Here is a 19204-nt window from a genome sequence, read left to right as displayed (position 1 = left end):
GTGGCTAGAGGCCAGTGATGCTGCTAACCGTCCTATGGCGCACAGAATTCTACAGCAAAGAATATCCAACCCCAAATGTCGCTAGTGCTAAGGTTGGAAAACCCTGGGTTAAGCAGATGGTAGAAAAATTGGATGAGTAATTTTTAAGAAATTCATTGATCAGTTTAGTTGCCATGGCTAAACAAGAGCCCTGTAAAACACAGTCTCAACAGTGTATCTAGAGAGTGATATGTCATTTTTCAATAATTTTTTGTTTTTCAAGATTGCTGAGAGGGTGAAGCTATCGAAGACCAGGTCCGAGTCTTCATCATCTGATCGACCAGTCCTGGGATCAGAAATCAGTAGCATAGGGGTGAGTGTTCACAAGAAGCAAGGCAAGAAAGTGCCCAGTAGAGCTGCACAGGCCGCAGCTCGTAGATGACAGAACTTCCCAAGTTCACCTCCCATAAACCAGTTAATTATAATAATAAATCCTACCCCATTTCCTTCCAGAGGATCAGATTAAAATGTAGAGTGGTTTCTTCATCAGGGAATTACTCATTCGGCTTTAAGGGAATTTTTCTTTTTCTCTACTTGAAACCTTTCAGAAAGAAATGATTTAGGTCTCATTACTGGTGATGTAGATGAAAGTCTTGAAGTACCTGCTGTATATCACCCTGCTACCCCAGAGACCGAGTAGGTCAGGAAGCTCTAAAAGAATTTTACCTTTTGCACATGCCTCTTAAAAGGGAACGTGCTCTCCAGTGAAGATGAGTGCTGCCTTTGAAGTGTAGCCTGATGCCAGGAAAGACTGGAACCTTCCCGCTTAGTTATCAGGGTTTTCATCTGGAGAGCCTACAAACCCCTTGGGCCCATAACAGCTGATGGATGGTGAAAAGGGAGTAGTTGGAGTTCCCTAAGGATTTTTTTTTAAGATGGGGGGTGAGGCTGAGAGAGCCAACTATCTGATCCCCAGCGGTGGGGGAAAGCCTGAATAGTAGTTTTTTTTAAGGCCCTAAACTTAGAATTTTGCGCTGAGAACAATTGCATGCATCCAGATTTGGTGCAGAAGCCAAACTGAAAATAAAGGAACCGGCTGCTCTGTTGGGCTGCAGCAACCAGAGACGAGGACCTGGAAGGACAGGGAGCTCAGGAAGGGGAAAGGAGTCCAGACTCTGTTCAATATCCCCAAATTTAGGAACTGTAAAGTAGCACGCTGCCCCAGGCCTGCCACCCAGCAGTATATGCCTGGAGGATACAGCTGTATTTTGATTCTGTTTATGTACTGTTTTCACAGTAGTTAGCTTATTATCACAGAATCGTATCATACAAACCGAGAAAGATCGGGGTAACCATCTCCTGGTGCCTGGTTGTCAAGGGATATCAGCTTTAAATTCTCTTGCATGCAAAGCATGCCTGAGGACTGGTCCCCCAAGCAACGTGTCTAGAGGAGGATTCGTGCTCACCTATACAGGTATCCAGCAGTGTGGCGGAACACCTGGCCCACTCTCTTCAGGACTGCTCCAACATCCAGGAGATCTTCCAAACACTCTACTCACATGGATCTGCCATCTCGGAAAGCAAAATTAGAGAGTTTGAGGTGGAAACAGAGCGGTTGAATAGGTAAGGAGAAATCCTATATATTGGAGTGGTTGCTTTGGGGCAGGGGCGGGGGGTGTGGAACGGCCCTCCTTTCCCTTTCAAAAATCAATTCAAGTTGGCTTATGAGTTGTGACACAGAGAGATGCTCTCAGGCTCGTGGGCGGGGAGTTCCACCTTCTTGTGCATTGCAGGAGTGCTTACAGCAGCTGGGGCTGGCTTCAAGGGCGTTGTGTGACCTGCGTTTTCAAATGTGCAAACCTCATGTTTGGGAAGACCCCACTCTTGGCTTTACTGCTCTAGTGTTACCATTTTAAAGTCTTAATAATTGATGAACCAGGGCCCCACCTTTTTATTGAGCACCGGCCCTTGCAAATGATGTAGCCAGTCCTGGGAGCAGTTGTATAGAATGACGAGTGGGTCAGAATTACAAGATGGCTACTTAGCATGTAGGCTGGTGCTGCCAGGAACCACAGAGAGAAACTCTGGAATGTTGAGTCAGCATCCTAGGGGCGCCTGGAACAACCAGGAACTAGCAAAGGCGGTCTGATGGAGGCATTCTGGGATTGACCAGGCATGCTGGTTTAACCCTCCCTGCTTCTCTTGGAAGGCTGCCTAATTTTATTTATGCTTTTTGCAGGGTACACATCCCTCAGTCCTTACATTCTATCCTACTTAGGCCTACTGAGAATAATTTTCTAAGTAGGTCAAACTGTCCTACTTAGAAATTTTTGCCAGTTTTATGGATTCTTCTCAAATCTCACAACAGAGGTAGTTAAAGTTTGCACTCAAGCCTCTCGGCAAAGATTGGCTGGTAGGTCATCCTAGCAATGAGAGTTGCTGAAAAAGCAAAGGAGAAGGACCAGGGCCAAACCGTGGTAAACCACCCTGGCTCAGAATGAGTCCCGCAGGGACAGAGTGCACTGCTAAATCATAGCCAAGTATGGCATGGCTGCCTTGACCTACCAGTCTTCAGTGGGAGACGGTAGTTAGAATTTGAAAGGCTTATGAACTGACCAGGAAGAAATGTGGATGCCAGTCCCCATCCACCGTTGCTTAATGCCATTCCCCTTGTGTCTGGCAAACCTAAATAAATTGAATTATCATATTAGCATTCCCTGATTTGAAGCTGTTTAATACAGTGCTTGAGGACTAAGGAAATACGGCAATCTAGGTTATTTCAAATCTGGAAATTAAATGGTTTCCTTATTAAATCCAAAATACTTAAGAGTGACAATCCCGATGATTACCTTGTAGCAGTAAAGAAGCCGCCATCTCAGTACCACTGCCAGGGAGTGCTTAAGAACTGAATCAGATATGCCCTTTGCAGTTTAATGAAGTCAGATGCCTTCAGGGACCCTCTGTTGAGTGAGGATCTCCTCTCCACAGATTCTGGGATTTAACAAGCCTGCTTTGTGGTTGAACTTGGGGGAGGTTCCTTTCTCCTCAGTTCTGTTTACCTAGGAGACACCAAAGGAAGGGGAAATATTTGGTGCTTGTAGCTCACGTTATTACAGTGTTTAACAGTTTACAAAGGGTTCTCACAAACAGCCACTTAATCTTCAACTTGGGAGGGAAGAATAGTCTCATTTTGCAAATAAGAAAACAAAGGCTTCGGTGTTGAGTGACTTGCCTTGAGTCCAGAGCTGTTAAATAGCCTAGCTGGAATTCTCCCCCTGCCCTTGGACTTCCCCTCCAGTGTCCTGTCTATGACCGTAGCTATAGCGAGAATACGGAATAATCTTAGAAATGATCTATCAGTGTATCCTCATGTTAAACTACCTATGTCACAGTTGGAGGCCCTCTTACACGTCCAAAAATGAGAGCTGTAGCTTTGTGATAGTGTGTGGGTTGGGAGGTCATACTTCCTCAGAAGTATGTCCTTACTTAACAAATCTGTTTTAAGCACCTCCTCCATGCTAAGCTATTTGTCATGCAGGGGAAAGTAAAAGAGATAAGGTGTCCACTCTCATGGAGTTTGTATTCTGTTAGGGAAGCTATATAAGAAGCAAACAAATGAGATCATAAGAAAACTCCCAGTAAATAGGGCACTGTGATAGAGTAAGAGGGGAGGGGGTTGATTTTAGATAGGTAGCCAGGGAAGGCATCTCTGAAGATGGGGCTGTAAGTTGAGAGTTTAAGGGAAAAGGGAAGCAGCCATATGACAAACTAAGAGTCTTACAAACCAACTTAACAATCTTATGGCCAAAAAGAAGGTTGACATGAAGTAGGAGCTGTTTGAAGGCCAATGGAACTGAAATGGGGTGGATGAAAGAAGGAGTCACATGTAATAAGGTGGCAGAGTCGGCAGGGCTTGGTGGGATGTGGATTTTGAGGCCATGGACCAAGTCTGCTCTTTATTCTAAGTATCAATGGAAGTCATTAAAGAGTTTTAAGTAATAGAACAGACCTGATTTAGATTTTGAAAGATGACTCAGGTGTGAAGAATGGAAGGGGGTGGGGGCAAGAGTGGAAGCAGAGCAATGATTGCAGTGGCCCAGTGTGGCCAAAGTGGAGATGATGTGAAGCAATGGGGGTCAGTGTGTTTGGTGGTATAGAATCAATGGAAACTGTAGTTGTAGTAGATCTGGATGTAAGAGGAAGGGATGGTCTCAAAGAAGATTCTCATGTGTCTCACCTGTATCGTTGAGAAAGATGGTGGTGGCATTTACTGAATGGAGAAGATGAGGGAGGGCAAGGTTTGGGGGAAATAAGTCTCATTTGGTAATATTAAATTTGAGGTGCTGGTGTGGCACCCAAATGGAAGTATCAGGAAACAGCTGGAGATGTGAGGCTGGCACTCAGAAGAGAGGTCTGGGCTAGAGAAATTTGGGAGCCATAGGAACATAAATGCCTGTTAAAGTCATGAACTGGATAAAATTACCCTGGGGTAGGGATGGGAACTGATGCAGAAGGGCACCCTGGACTGAGTCCTGAGGGAATGCCAACCCTCACAGATTACATAGAGAATAAGGAGCCAGCAAAGAAGATGGAAGAAATGTCCTTTAAGGCAGGAAGAAAACCAGTAGAGACCTGTCATGACCTAAGTGAGAGACAACATTTTCAGAAGGAAGGAGTAGCCTATTAAGTGGGGTTGCCTGAGAAGGGCCCTGAGATGTGATTGGTCGCATGTAGGTCTGTGAGCTGGCTAAAAGAGTTTCGTCTAATTGGTGGGGTCCAAATGTACACTGGAGCAAGGTGGAGTGTAAAGGAAAGTGGGGACTGTCTCAAGAAGTCTTAATCTCAACAAGAACAGAAAAGTATGTTCTTGTAGCACCTTACACTGACTTGACCTTGGAGTTGCCAAAGTCTCACAGTGGTCTTAATTATACACTCACCAGCCGTCTCCAATGTTGGTGAGTGTGTCCACATTCTTCTCTTAAGATATGTGGTCCTAAGATTGATCCACAAAGCAAATGGCTTCCAAGCCTGTTACTTTTTCAAGAGTCACTTGCATTTTGTAAAAGGCGAAAGATTTATGCGATCTGAAGAGAAACCAGAGCATTGAGTCACTTGCATTTTGTATGTGTGAAACCCTGTGTCTTGAAGACTTGGTGGTCAGAGTACTATAAATGGGTGTGTCGATGGGAAATGAATCATTGCATCCAGAGCCTCCGTCCTAGGACAGAAAACAGAGAAGCTGAATGCTTATGTTTTTCTGACGTTGCCATTAACTCATTTGTTCTGAATTTATAGTTCTGGTTCCTATAAAGCGTAAAGTTCCTGCTGCTTGCCCTACAGGTAGTTAACAGTTGCAGGAGTGTCCAAAGTGGAAGGAGCTTTGGACATAATCCACGGTTCCTGGTCCACTGCCCATTCAGAGACCCTTAGGGAGAGTTTCGTACTCACTCCCTGATTCATCTTTTGCTTCTGCCCTGAGTGGTGAACAGTACAGGATCTGAGGTCAAACTTCTTGACTCAAATCCCAGGGCAATGTCCTTAACCCCTCTGTGACTCTACTTCCTCCTCTGAGAATGGGGATAATAGTACTTAAGTCAGAGGGCCATTAGAGGGTCACTGAGCAGGGGTTTAATAAATAGTAGCTATTACTGTGGCACTGATATTTTGTTTGTCCCTGTGGAGGGTGGTTTATTGAAGGGCCTGAGGTCACACGGTTGGCTTCTTTCCTTGGTGTATGCTCAGAGCCTCCCACCATACATGGCACATGGTATGTTGATGGCTGAGTAGGAAATAATCAAGGGACTTCCATGTATTTCTAATTCACACAGAATTAAGTGATTCTTGTGCTCAGAGTTGCTTTCTTTAAATACTTCATGTCAGGTCCGTTTGCTAAAACCTCTGACAAGCTCACATCCTAATGCACGTGTCTGGCCTGGGTCTACAGGAGATGACTCAAATACTGGCAAATGAATTATAATCCCAGCGTGAAATCGTGAAAGAGATTTTTCTTCCTTTGTAGCCGCATTGAACACCTCAAATCCCAAAATGACCTCCTGACCATAACCCTGGAAGAATGCAAGAGCAACGCTGAGCGCATGAGTATGCTGGTGGGGAAGTATGAATCCAACGCCACGGCGCTGAGGCTGGCCCTGCAGTACAGGTGGGGAAGTGAGGCTGCATAAAGGTGGTGGGGGGCATTTCAACTGAGAAATGCATTTACAGTAACCCGCATAAAAGTAGAAAACAGGCTTTTAGAACATATACAGGGGGTTGGGCCAGCAAATACTAATGTGATATGTATGGAAAATCCATTAGCACTCTTGTGGCAATTAAGGAAATAAGAGAAATGAGCATGGTGTTAGAAAACCATTCTGTTAGCATGTTCAACTTAAATATTATTCCGTCCAAGTAATATCACTGAAAATACTTATTTTTGCACTTATATATTCATTTGTTGCTCTTTCCAGTCTTTATTCATGTTTGTGTGTATTTTACATTGTTAAAACCTAGGATATTCTGTTTCTTCGATCTATGGTAGTTCTGTAATGCTGGTCAATAGTCTGCATGCATTTTGAATGACTGTATCCCTACATCAAGCTTACATATTTTATTTACTCATTTCTCTAAAATACGTTTAGATTTTTGTAGGCTTTGGATATTGAAAATAATTTAATACAGATAATATCTTCCTTCTTTTGAATATTTTCCTTGGGATAAAATCCCCAAAGCAGGAATTATAGGTCAAAGTATATGAATATTTTCATAGTTCTTTAGGCATGCTCCCAGACAAACAAGTCATTTTAAGTGAATACAATTCATTCATCAACGAGCAAGGGGTATATGAATGTACCACTTCTTTTCAGCCTCATCAGCTTTGGAATTAACTATTTTTAAGAAGATTGTTTTTTTAAGATTATTTTGGGTGGGGAGAAAGAGAGAGAGAGAGGGAGGGGGAGGGGGAGGGGGAGGGGGGGAGAGGGGAAATATCCCAAGCAGGCTCCACACTGTCAGTGCAAAGCCCAATGTGGGACTCAAACTCACAAACTGTGTGCTCATGACCTGAGCTGAAACCAAGAGTTGGACACTTAACCAACTGAGCTCCCAGGTGCCCCAGAATTTATTTATTTTTAAATTACTATTTGTTTACTAACTACAAAGCTATGCATTAGTGTTTTCAGAGGTTATTTTATTAGTGGCACCACTTAGGCATATTTGCCAAGATCCCAGAGTAGTGACTACCCTACTCTTAGCATCCTCTGAAAAGATCAGTATGTTTCAAGAAGCTTTGTTTCTTCAAAAAACAAAATCAAACCAAATCATAGGAGACCACAGCTAAAACACAATCATGCTAGTTTACAGACACACCAAAGCAAACAGACAATCCACCTACGATAACTTTTGAAAGAGGCTGTTCTGTGACAACAGTCTGCCTTTGATCTGTGTGGATAAAGCAGTGTCACCATGTCTCTAACCTGAAAGATGGACTGCCCTTGAAAGGAGGGGCTACCGGCACCCGGAGCTAGTGATGGCTCCTGATCTCTTAGGGAAGGAAGATGAGAGTAGAGAAAATCGAAAAACAGATGGTCTGATGACTAAATGTTGAATAAAGCAACATTTCCCCTGCTTAGCTTAGAGAAGCTAATCAGTTATTTGCTTAGCAGGGAGATTTCTGCACTGCAGGCATCTTATCCAGGACTACTCAGGCATTACTCAGGACTACTTGTCAGGACTACTCAGGAGCACACGCTCCACCTCCTGTGCAGGTCCACGTGGGTCACGGGTAGCAGTGTGGAAAGGGTCACTCTTAGAACCTATACCTGGTGTGTTCACTGATGATCAGCAAAAGAAGAGAGACTAATATCTTCCTCTTAGAAATCCAAACTTGTCAGAGATTTTGTGTGATTCAAGGGATAGTTTTACAAGCATCTAATAGAACTTTCTGTGATGATGGACCTGTTCTCTGTGCTGTCCAATATGGTAACTGCTAGCCACATGTGGCTCTTAAACATACGATATATGGCGATTGCAACAGAAGAACTGAATTTTTCATTTTACTTAAATTCTTTTTAATTAGCCACATGTGGCTAGTGGCTCCTGAAGGTTTAGGTCAAATAGTCTTCTTTCTGGGGCTTCCTTCCTCCCTCCCTTCCTTTGTCACTGTTTCTTGTGGCAGTTTCTAGGGTCAGGAAGCTGGGAGTGGTGTAGCTAGGTAGTGTTCCAGCTCAGGGGCTCTTAGGAGGTTCTGCTCAAGCTGCTAGCCAGGGCCTTGTCATCTGAAACCTTAACTGGAGCTGGCGGATCTGCTTCTAAGAAGGCTCATTCACACAGCTGTTGGGTGGAGTCCTCCGTCCTTCACTCACTGTTGGCTGGAAGCCTTAGTTCCTCACCACATGGGTCTCTCCATGGGGCTGCTCAAGAGTCTTCAAGGCATGGCACCTGGCCTTCTCTAGAGAGGGTGAGCCAAGAGAGAAAGTGAAGGGAGAGAACAGATGGAAGTCACCATGCTTTTTAATAACGTGATCTTGGAAATGACATCCCATATCCTCTTAGTCACATAGACCAACTCTGGTACAGTGCAGAAGGGGATAACACAAGGGTGTGGATACCAGCGTATGCCATCAGCGGGGGCCATCTTTGAGGCTGGCTACCACAGGCATATTACATTTCCTTTTTTGCTGATCATCAAAGAGGCAATGAACTTAACTCTCTCACTTTTATTGCTACTCTTGTATTTTTCTAGATGCTAGTTTAAAGTAAAAGTTTAAGTGAAGTAAAAAGGGAAGGAGGGGCAACATAGCAAAGCACGCCCTTGGCTTTGTGGATATTTTCTTGCTTACGTGGACAGCAGTGCTGAGATGCAGGTCCGGAGCCACTTCGCCCAGGGGGACAGTGCTGTACTGAAGAGGCTCGCTGTCCTCTGCCAGAGTTGAAGACACTGTGTGCTTCTGTTTCAGTGAGCAGTGCATAGAAGCCTATGAACTCCTCCTGGCACTGGCTGAGAGTGAGCAGAGCCTTATCCTGGGGCAGTTCCGGGCAGCCGGCGTGGGGTCCTCTCCTGGTAAGTGTGTCTCCCTCCCCCTTCCTTCTTGTCCCCCGCCTCTTCTGCTCTGCGGTGCCCTCATTTTGCTGTTGGCATTGGAACACCTCCCAACAACATGAAATTCGCTTGTCAAGTGTGTTTTTCGTTTTTTCCTCATGACTGAGTGAGTAAATTGTTTACGTTGAATGCAGCAAGAACTGGAGTGGAAACAGAATTACAGACAAGTTAAAACAAACAGGCCCTCTTAGGAAACATACCCTCCCGGGCCAACAGGAGGACCAGATGGAGCAGGAGGCCCACAGTTTGTGATGAAAGGGACCAACTTTCCCACAGCCTCTCTGTGATGCTGATTGTTAAGGGTCCCTTTGCTGCCCTCGTGGCCTTTGCTGCGACTCACTGCTCTGTTGGCTGTGCTTTTCCCCCAGGTTTGTTCATTTGGGTAGTTTTGAGGCATGGGTCCCCCCTACCTCGTCTCCAGGTGTCTTGTGAACAGAGAGGAAATGGTTTCACACCCTGCCGTCTGCTTCAGAGGCTATCCCTGGAGTCCAGCCCTGTGGGGGAGCGGAGGTGTCTGCTGACCCACTCACCTCCCCCGCCCTGGGGTCATGTCATGTGTCTTATTGGCCCAATCTGTCCCTCTAGATTTGCAGTACCCCCCACGAGTCACTTTTGAGTGACTGGAAGGGATATATAATTGAAAAAGGCACAAATGTGGCATTCTGGTTAGCAACATTTGCTAAAACTTGGCCCGTGATCACGGCTCTGGGCCTTGGATTAATGTGAGGAGGACACAGTAGAAATAGTGCTTGAAAGGAAAGAGAGATCAAGGGAGAACGTTGCCGTATTTCAGCACTGAGGCTTGGACGTTACCTCAGCCTGCACTTTATAGCAGCAGCTTCTTGGGAGAAGCAACAGCAGGTAACCAGAACACTGTCTAATGGCAGAGCCAAACTGGGTGGTGTGGGTGAGCCGGGAGTCCTCGGCCATGGGAACCAGGCCAATGGTCAAGGACCCACTTCTGGGCAAGGGCTGGGAGCCTCCAGGAGGGCCTTCCTTCCAGGATACACCTGGCAAAGAAGGTCGACTTCGTGGCACCTCCCAAGTGCGTCCCCACCCTGACCCTGACATTCTCACCAGCTCCTCCTCCTCGCCTGGAGTCTACCATTCGCACTGAATACTCACAAGTTTTTTTTCCCCTTCAGTTTTGACCAGTCCAGGAATCTGAAGCAAATCTGAAGGAAAGGAAGTATCCTGGGGATTAATTTCCTGCTCTATATCCAAGTTACCAAGCAAGGGAGCATTCGTATGGGTGGCCACCCTCCTTTCCTCTTTCTGCTTTTTGTTTTCATTTTTATATTTTTTTTTGTAGTATTAACATCCCAGCCCAGAAGTAGAAACTCTGCCAGCATTTCCATTAGAAACCTCATTTTTCAGGATCTTTTCACTAGACCGTAAAACTTTATACCTCATATTAAACTGATCCTAAAATGATCTTGGCCTGCTGTCAAATTTTTTTTAAATATATGTATTAAGGAAAATGATCAATTAACGGGAAAAAAATCAATCCTCTTAGTTCCAGTTTGTATCATCAGAGGTTGTCTTAAACCATCCTGTCCTGGAAAGGTACCTTTTATTAGGCTTGTATCTACTTGGCACAGTTACTGGGTAAGAGCTGGAAGGGCTTATACAAATCTGCATTTAAAATACTTAAAATCAATAATGAAATGCTTTGTATTAACATAATCCTGGGTAGCTCATGATATATTTATAAAATGAGCCAGTCAGTAATATTATGCCTACTTTAGAACAGAATTCAAAGAATAGTCAATTGGTGAGATGTATGGAAAATATCTCATTTGTGGAAGGAAGTAAGTATGAATGTTGTCCGAGACATGGCCAGAGGGAAGCTGGCCTGGTAAGCCTAGCCCTGCAGGACGTATACACCCACACTTCTTCCCCACTCTCCATAAAGCTGTGAGTTGGCTTATCATGAGCAGTTCCCTATTAAACCTCCCTTACATTCTGCTGATGGCAGCCATTGACTTGCGTTTTGCTCTAGCGGGCCCTATAGTTGCACAGCAGAGCACGTACTGACATTTACCCACAGTACCAGTCACTGGTTCTTTTCTGTTTCTTTTTTTTTTTAAGTTTATTTATTTTAGAGAGAGAGAGAGACCATGTGCATGTGCATGAAGGGGAGAGGGGAGAGAGAGAGAGAGAGAGAGAGAGAGAGAATGAATCTCAAGCAGGCTGGCTCCAGGCTCAGCACAGATTCCAACATGGGGCTCAATCCCACGAACTGTGAGATCGTGACCTGAGCCGAAATCAAGAGTTGGATGCTTAACCGACTGAGCCACCCAGGTGCCCCTTTTCTGGTTTGTGTTGACTACACAGGCATTAATTACATTCATTCTAGATGAATTAGACCAATGGTTTTCAAACTATACCCTGTGAAGCTGAAAGAGTGTCTTTGGGCCTCAGCAGTGGGCTTGGAGTGGGGGAAACTGAATGTATGACCTCCACCCTTGCCCACTTCAACTGTTTTGTTTTGTTTACTATTTTTACCATTTTTGTATCTTAGGCTTTGGTATATAATTTCATTGGAAAATATTTGGAAGACTAGGGATCTAGGCTGCAGAGGTAGCAAACTGGTAACCTGTGTGGCCAGTATGGTTTCTAAAACACAACAAGAATGTGTCCATTTTAGGCAGGGAATTTGCTGTCTAGCTCTGTGTTGGTGCCCACCACTCTTGAGGTCTTGCTTCAGCGTAGCTACCTGGCTCATGGAGGCATTTGGGCTCGCCACTGACAGTGCCCAAGCTGAGAGAAAAAGGGATAACACTCGTACAGAAAATACACTGCCAAGCTGAAGTTCTCATTATAACTATTAGGTTTGTTTCTCTAGCCTACACGAAGCTCTGAGCAAAGTTCTGGATGTGTGGAGGAGACAGTTGGGCCTCATTCACAAGGAAGTGCTGACACAGGAAAGAATGGCCTAGTGGTAGATTGAAACTGAGTGGGAGAAGTCAGGAGCCTGGATAATTAGAAAATCATAGCATGTTAGAGTTCGAGACAGACCTCAGAGATCACACTGACCAACTCTTCATCAGTGAGGACAGTAGGGCCCGGAGCAGAGACATGCCATGCTAAGTGCAGTTTCTAAGTGATGGAGCCCGGCCCAGCATGTGGATCTCTCCATTGGCCATCCACTGCTATTTTCTCTCCAGCAGGCCACCTCTGCCCTGAGGAACTGAGAACTGATGATCCAAGCTCCCTCCCAGACTTGGCTCGTGTAGACCTGGTTGACTAATCCTTTGGCTTCTTTGCGACATAGGAGACCAGTCAGGGGATGACAACATCACTCAGATGCTCCAGCGCGCTCACGACTGCCGGAAGACAGCTGAGAATGCTGCCAAGGCCCTGCTCATGAAGCTGGATGGCAGCTGCGGGGGCGCCTTTGCCGTGGCCGGCTGCAGCGCTCAGCCCTGGGAGAGTCTCTCCTCCAACAGCCACACCAGGTAATTTGCAGCCCTTCTGCCACAAAATGGCCGTGTGTCCACGTGTGGTCTGCTCACTAGGCTTGACGTGCAGTGACCCAGCTCTCAGAGACGGTGAGGTTTGGGTGAGGGCGGAATTGTCCCCCTGCTTGCAGCCTGCCCCATCTGGGGGTCAGTGACTCAACACGGAAGGGCTGGAAAGGGCCTTCTCTGTGGCCAGCGTGGGAACCACGGCCCAGAGAGAAGGGGAGAGTTGCTTGAGAAAGTGTCACCTGAAGATGGAACCTGAACCTACCTTTCTGTCTGGTTCCCTCTCTCCCATTTTGTTCCGTTTCCATTTCTTCATAGTTCTTGATTTCCAAGAGTATTTGGGGGTAGCTTAAGGCCCATTTGCTGCAAGTAGTTCCTAAGCACCCACGACTCACACTGCATCCTGTTTCTAGGCTCCATTCTCTCCCCTCCTCCCCTTGGGCTTCTGCCCGTTATAAGCTCTTCTTGGGCAATAGCCTCCTCTTTTCCCATCTCTTTGCTTCCCAGAGTGATACCATATTCACAGCAGGTACTTAGCAGATGCCCAATCATGAGCCTGAGTTCAAGTTCAGTGTCTGTGAATCAAGAACTGAACTGGGTACATGAAAAACAAGGGGAGGAAAGTAGTGAAGACCTTGCTAAGCATAATTTGCTGAAGCCATTGAATTCTTTCGGAGGCGGGTAGAGGATCAGAATGAAGCCTTTTCTAGTGATCTTCTCATTTCTTACCACAGAAGCACATGAATGCCTTCCCTTTATATATCAGTTCTCCATCTAGAAAGTACTTTGTTAGAGATTCTCATGTGGTAGCCAAATCATAAAAGACAGGACGGGTAACTTACCTACTCACACAGATGAGAAAGCCTTGGCTCAGAGATCTCTAAGTGACTTGCCTAGATAAGGTCTCAGGGCTGATAGAGGGAAATCAGGACTGGGACCCAGGACTTTCGCATCAAGCACATTATTCTTTCCACTATACCAGGTTGAATATCATGACATTAAAAAACAGTGTCTACTTGCAAATTAAGTGACAAGAACCACATAAGGGTGGATCGAATCTCAAGCACCAAAGGAGAAAGACTGATGTTTTCTTGGTGCCTGAAAGCAATCTAATGTCCCCATCTCCCTTCCCACTGGCAGGACCCAGCCATCTGTCTAAGTGCATCTTTTTTAAATTTTTTTTTAATGCTTATTTATTTTTGAGAGAGAGGGAGACAGAGAGAGCATGAGCAGGGGAGAGGTGGAGAGGGAGACACAGAATCTGAAGCAGGCTCCAGGTTCCAACCGTCAGCACAGAGCCTGACACAGGGCTTGAACATACAAACCGTGAGATCATGACCTGAGCCAAAGTCGGACGCTTAACTGACTGAGCCACCCAGGTGCCCCTGTCTAAGTGCATCTACCTACCTGTCGCAGACCTGGTGCCTTAGGAGAGGGGACATTTCCAACAACGTAGCCGTCCAGGTGCTCACAAACTCAAGGGAATTATTTCCTTGTGACTCCAGCACCGACTGTCTTATTTCATGAAACACAGATCATAATTTATTTTTTTTCTTAAAACCACATTCTTCTGTTTTAATACAGTAAGCAGATGCTCTTCTTAATGACTTTTCCAGATGTGTATGATCTATAATTTCTGTCATTTAGAGTAGAAACGTAGACCTCGTGTTGTCAGCAATATTGTTGAATTAGTGAACATAGAAGTAAGTTGACAGGGAATATATGCTATTTCAGTAGCTTATAAGGGACGTGTTATGGATCTTTTCCTCACACCTCCCCATCCCCAGAATAACTTTGTTTTCATCCAAATCAGGGATACATTTGGAGTCAGTCAAAAGTAAGAACTCTAACCATCTATTTAGTGGAGATCCTGGTTATGAACATTTGTTAGAAGTACTTTAATGTATAGATGAGCCTTGATTCTAAGACAGTTTTCTTAGATAAATTTAATTTTTGGTGCTATAGTAACTCAGGTTGAGATCAATTCAGGACATGGCCTTTATTTTTAAGGATGACCTCATGAAAGAATGGCCCTTGAACTAATTTCAGTCTCAAATAGGTCTATCAAAATACAGAGGACTTCAGTTCAGATTTCACTCTATTGTCTTTCTTAAAAATTCACTTCCACACTCTGCCCCCTCCCCCCCCAACTCAGAACAGCCAGGATGGGTACAAAGAACCACACACAGGCCATTTGTGTGGCGCACCACATTCTGTGGTCGTGACACAACCAGACGGCTTTATACTAAATGCGAGCTCCAAGAAAAAGTCCCAAACCACCAGCCCTTTTTATAATTACAGTGATTAATTCTGTGTGTACATCTTGCTGTTCCAGCTCAGACATTCCCCCCTGTTGAGTTTATGGGAGAAAGAAAGCTAGTTGTCCTCTTTCCTCCCACTATAACCAACTGGCACAGAGCATTCTACTCAGTGTCAGCTCTTCCTCAAGGTCTCAGGAAAGGAATGCTGAGTGTCAGGCTCCCAGATGCCTTGCTGGCAGTGGGCAAATAGCTCCTGATGACAGGAGGGTCATGGTTTGGGAAAGGAGCAGAAGAAGAGCAGCTACCAGCAAGGGAATAAAAATGGTAGCCAGCCTCTCAATTGACTGTTGGCAGGAGCCCAGAGACACTGCTCTTTTACTTTTGAAAAATATAGCCATATCATAGCTTTGTCAGGAGTTGTAATTGTCTCCGTGGACTGAGTAGCTAAGTAATGTTGATTTCCTGGATACCTTTATCAGCTTCTCATGACAGAGGGGCCAGTGGACTAGTTGAAGTGGGAACAGGGAATCCTTAATCAAGCCCACCCTTTCTGTCAAGCATCACGATATCACTTCATTCCATGGACGCACAATCATTGATCTAAATCTATGAAAGGACATGTGGCCAAGACAGAGGAAGCCTCAGCAAATCTGCCCTCACAGAGACTAGAGCTAAGTCCTTTTTGTCCCACTGTCAGGTGGAGATCATGATGAGCCGTGGGAGATCTGTGACTGTAACCTTGCGGGTGAGCTGCTGGGCACCTCCTGGGAGTCAGGATCCCACCAGACTGACCACTCACCCCCAAATTGGAATAAGGGCAGTGGAGCTCACGATGCCCTGCTTTCACCTTCTAATCCAGACATGGGGGCTCAATCCCACGACCCTGAGATCATGACCGAGCTGAAATCAAGGGTCAGATGTTCAATCCACTGACCCACCAGGCGCCCCGAGTTAGGATTGTATTTAGGTGTCTTTAGTCCTTTGTGACAAAGAATTGCCAGAGAGGGAGGGGAGTACCACAACACGACACTAAAAGATGCAGGCAGGTGACAAAGCCTACCTTCAACTTGGAAGAATGGGACCACTTAGGAGTGGCTGACGTGGCCAAATGTCACCTGGCCTTGACCACCTCCTCCAAATAAATCTAAAATGCTAAGCAAAACAGAAGACCAGCCTGATGGCTTTTTCTTCTGAAAATGAGTTGTCCCTTGGTGGAAATGAGATCTTAATTTAGGGTGCCAGGTTAGGCATTGATTGATAAAAACTTAGAGGAAAAATCCCTCTCTGGTTTTTTGTGGCAAAGAAGTGAAATGCCATTCTAGCATCTAGCCAAGACAAGACGAGGCTGAAGAAAAAATGGATTTTTCTTCTAAACAGGATAGGGGGTTGTCTTGAGGACGAGGCTGGGACATGAAGGAGGGGGACCGAAGAGAGGTATTTGAAATCCATGACTACTTGACCAAACCTGAGTCTGTGTCCCATTGTGCAGGGAAGGCAGAATGGTGGGGTGTCCCAGGCGGCCTGTGTGCACCCCGCTGGCTGTAGATTGCTGGCAAGTCATAGCCGTGGAGTGAAGCCAGCAGGAGGGGGCTCCAGCAGAACATCCCGGAAAGGAGAAACCCATGTGACCTGCCCCAGCTTATTGGAAAACCAGAGCAGAATGCAAAGATGTGCTGCTCAGCCATTTTGGGGTGGGCTGGGGCTCCCCACCTGCAGCCGTCCCCACAATCCCTCTCAGAGAACAGGCCTCCCATCCTGGAGACGGGGAGTAACTGGCCTATGTGGACAGTGATTCATTCCCTCTTGACAGCCGAGACCATCTAGCATTTCAAGCTGGGAGAGCTAATGGATGACCTAACCCGGGCCTAGCAGCCAGCGGTGGGCCCCCGGGAGACCAGTAGTGCCTTTGTCTGCAGGAGGCAGAGGAGAGGCCAGCGGCTTCCCTGCCTTTTACACTTGTCATGATCATATTCTGCACTGGAACATTAGGGCACAAAGCAGAATTGTAATTAACCCTGGTCCGCTCCCCCCTGGCTTCCCAGAAGGGAGAGAGGAAGGCCAGAGGGGCTGTGGGGACGAGGTGCTTATCTGGAAATCAAACTTTATCCCGGTAAGAGCATTTTAGAGTGCTGAGCTTCCCAGAAGGGTAGATCTGTGGAGGGGTCTTTTTTCTTCTTTTCTGAAAATTATACCCATGGTAGAGACGGTGAAATAAAGGCCCTCCCTACCTGGCCTAGTATCAGGCCCCAGACACCCCTAAGGGGTGTTCAAGGGTTCAAGGAGACCCCTAAGCCTGTCAGCCCTGCCCACTCACATTGGTGTTTCCTAGACAGTTTTAGGTGGTTTCTCAAGTTTGGTCAAGCACTTGCTGCATTGCTTTTTCCTCAGCTGAAGTATTCTGCCTGACTTGCTAGGTAGCGAGAGGGAGCCCCTAAGTCTGTGTAGGGAGGTGCCAGATGTTGGCACAGCTGTCTCTCCTCCTCCAGAAGGAGTGCTACACTAGCTGGCCCTGCCTGCTTCAGGACCCACTGTCTCCTTTCCAACAACCTGGTGATGTGGGAGCTATTCGTATCCCCACATTACTGCAGCCCAGGAAGGATGGGTCATTTCATCTGGGCCATAAAGCTAGGCAGTGTCAGAGGAGGCACAGTTACTCAGGTCTGTCTGATACCAGAGATCCCATAATCCCTGGCACCGGCCAGATCAGCCCAAGAGTGTAGTGGCCTCTCCCTAGAGAATTTCGGAAGGGTCCTGTTACCTCGTAGGCTACTGTGCAAATGCCTACTTACCCTATGGGGTAGACCAGTTGTTCTCAAATCTAGCTGTGCCTCAGGATGATGAGAGGGTACATGAAAATACAGATTGCTGGGTTCTGCTCCTTCCCCATTCTAGAGGTCTTGGGAGTGGAGCTGGAAATGTGCATTCCTAACAACTTCCTAGGCGAGGCTGCTCCAGCTAGACCAGCAACTACTCTTTGACAACCACTGGGGTACGCCAGTCCTGCTAAATGGAAAATCTGCCAAAGTAGTATCATTTCAGTGCCTGCAGGCTAATTACAGAACTCTAGCTTCTAGTTCTCTTTGAATTTTGAAAATTCTTTTTTAAGTGAAAGATAACAAACGTTACCTCAAGTCTAAGGGTTCTAGTGCTAAAAAAGTAGGCCAAAGACAATATGACAAAAAAGTCGTCGGGGTGGTAGGCACATGGATGTTGGCGAATCTCTGTGTTTTTCTGTGTGTTTAAAATTCTTCAAAATAAGTGTTAATGTAAGGAAGGACGAGGGTTGTAAAGCGAACCTCTGGTCCAGAGCCCCATCTTCACGGGAAAGGATCTCATACCTGAAGCCTCCTCCCGAGTCACTGGAGAAGAAGTGTTGATGTTTCCCAGCGCCGCGCTGTCCAAACATGCCGCACCTGCAAACACACTCAGCCCCGTGGAATGCTTTGAGAACAATGCCACCACTTCAGTTTGCTTATTTGTCTGTGGGACATTTGGATGTCTGTCCCTCTGTGTCCATGTTGAGGTGAGCCCTGAGCCCTACTTGAATGGTTTTGTTCCAGGCATGCCTGCCCCCACCCCTTCTGGCTCAGGGAGGCAGTTCTTTACTGGAGAAGGCTGAGATGCTGAGGGAGGCTGTTTCCTCCCTTAGAAGGAGGAAGACTGTTTCCTCTCTTAGATAAGTCCCTCTCCTTCAGAAGTCCCACCGGCCTCCCCAGCGCCCTCTGCTGGGGGTACTGTTATCTTGTTCCCTTCTCTTGAGCTGCTTCATTTCTCAGGGAAATTGTCCCTCAAGTGTTCCAGCCAGAGGGTGTTCCTGCCTCTCCCTTCTCATCCTTTTTAAAATGCAGGTTGAGGGTGCCTAGATGGCTCAGTCAGTCGAGCATCTGACTTTGGATTTCAGCTCAGGTCATGATCTCATGGTTTGTGAGTTCGAGCCCAACATTGGTCTCCGTGCTGACAGTGTGGAGCCTGCTTGGGATTCTCTTTCTCTCTGCCCCTCCCCCACTCATGCTGTCTCTGTCACTCTCATAATAAATAAATTAAAATAAAATACAGCTTGAGAAAACAAAGTAGTGGTGATTGATAATAACAATTTTATCCTCCTTTCTGCCTTCCCAGCTCCCACCATCTCTTCCCGAGGTTGTTGCAATAGCCCAGAATGGGTCTCCCTACCTCTCCCCTTGCTTCCCTGCATCTCCCCTCAGCACAGTGGCCAAAGGGAACCTATTAAGATGTAAGGCAGATCACATCACCCCTGTTACAAACCTTCCAATGGCTTCCATTCTAATTCTGGAGAAAAAACCTGATAAAACCTGACATGACCTGGCACCCTGCCACCTCCCCTACATAACTATCCTCTCTGACCAGTTCTCTTCCTCCCTCTCCCTTAGCTGTCT

The 19204-nt window shown here is 46.2% G+C and overlaps 1 protein-coding gene across 2 annotated transcripts in view; it reads left to right on the top strand.

The window, feature by feature from the left end:
- Positions 1–19204, top strand: part of MCC (MCC regulator of WNT signaling pathway) — a 273066-nt gene that overhangs the window by 221059 nt on the left and 32803 nt on the right. For both annotated transcript variants that reach the window (XM_007085543.2, XM_042991359.1), the window contains 5 exons: positions 263–352; positions 1454–1602; positions 5999–6139; positions 8934–9037; positions 12354–12537. In XM_007085543.2, coding sequence (XP_007085605.2) covers positions 263–352; positions 1454–1602; positions 5999–6139; positions 8934–9037; positions 12354–12537 — 668 coding nt within the window. The remainder of the gene's footprint in view (positions 1–262; positions 353–1453; positions 1603–5998; positions 6140–8933; positions 9038–12353; positions 12538–19204) is intronic.

Source organism: Panthera tigris, chromosome A1 (genome assembly GCF_018350195.1).
Source record: "Panthera tigris isolate Pti1 chromosome A1, P.tigris_Pti1_mat1.1, whole genome shotgun sequence".
Classification (NCBI taxonomy): domain Eukaryota; kingdom Metazoa; phylum Chordata; class Mammalia; order Carnivora; family Felidae; genus Panthera; species Panthera tigris.
Note: the sequence above shows the minus strand (reverse complement) of the source record. Positions and strands in the feature narration are given on the sequence as shown.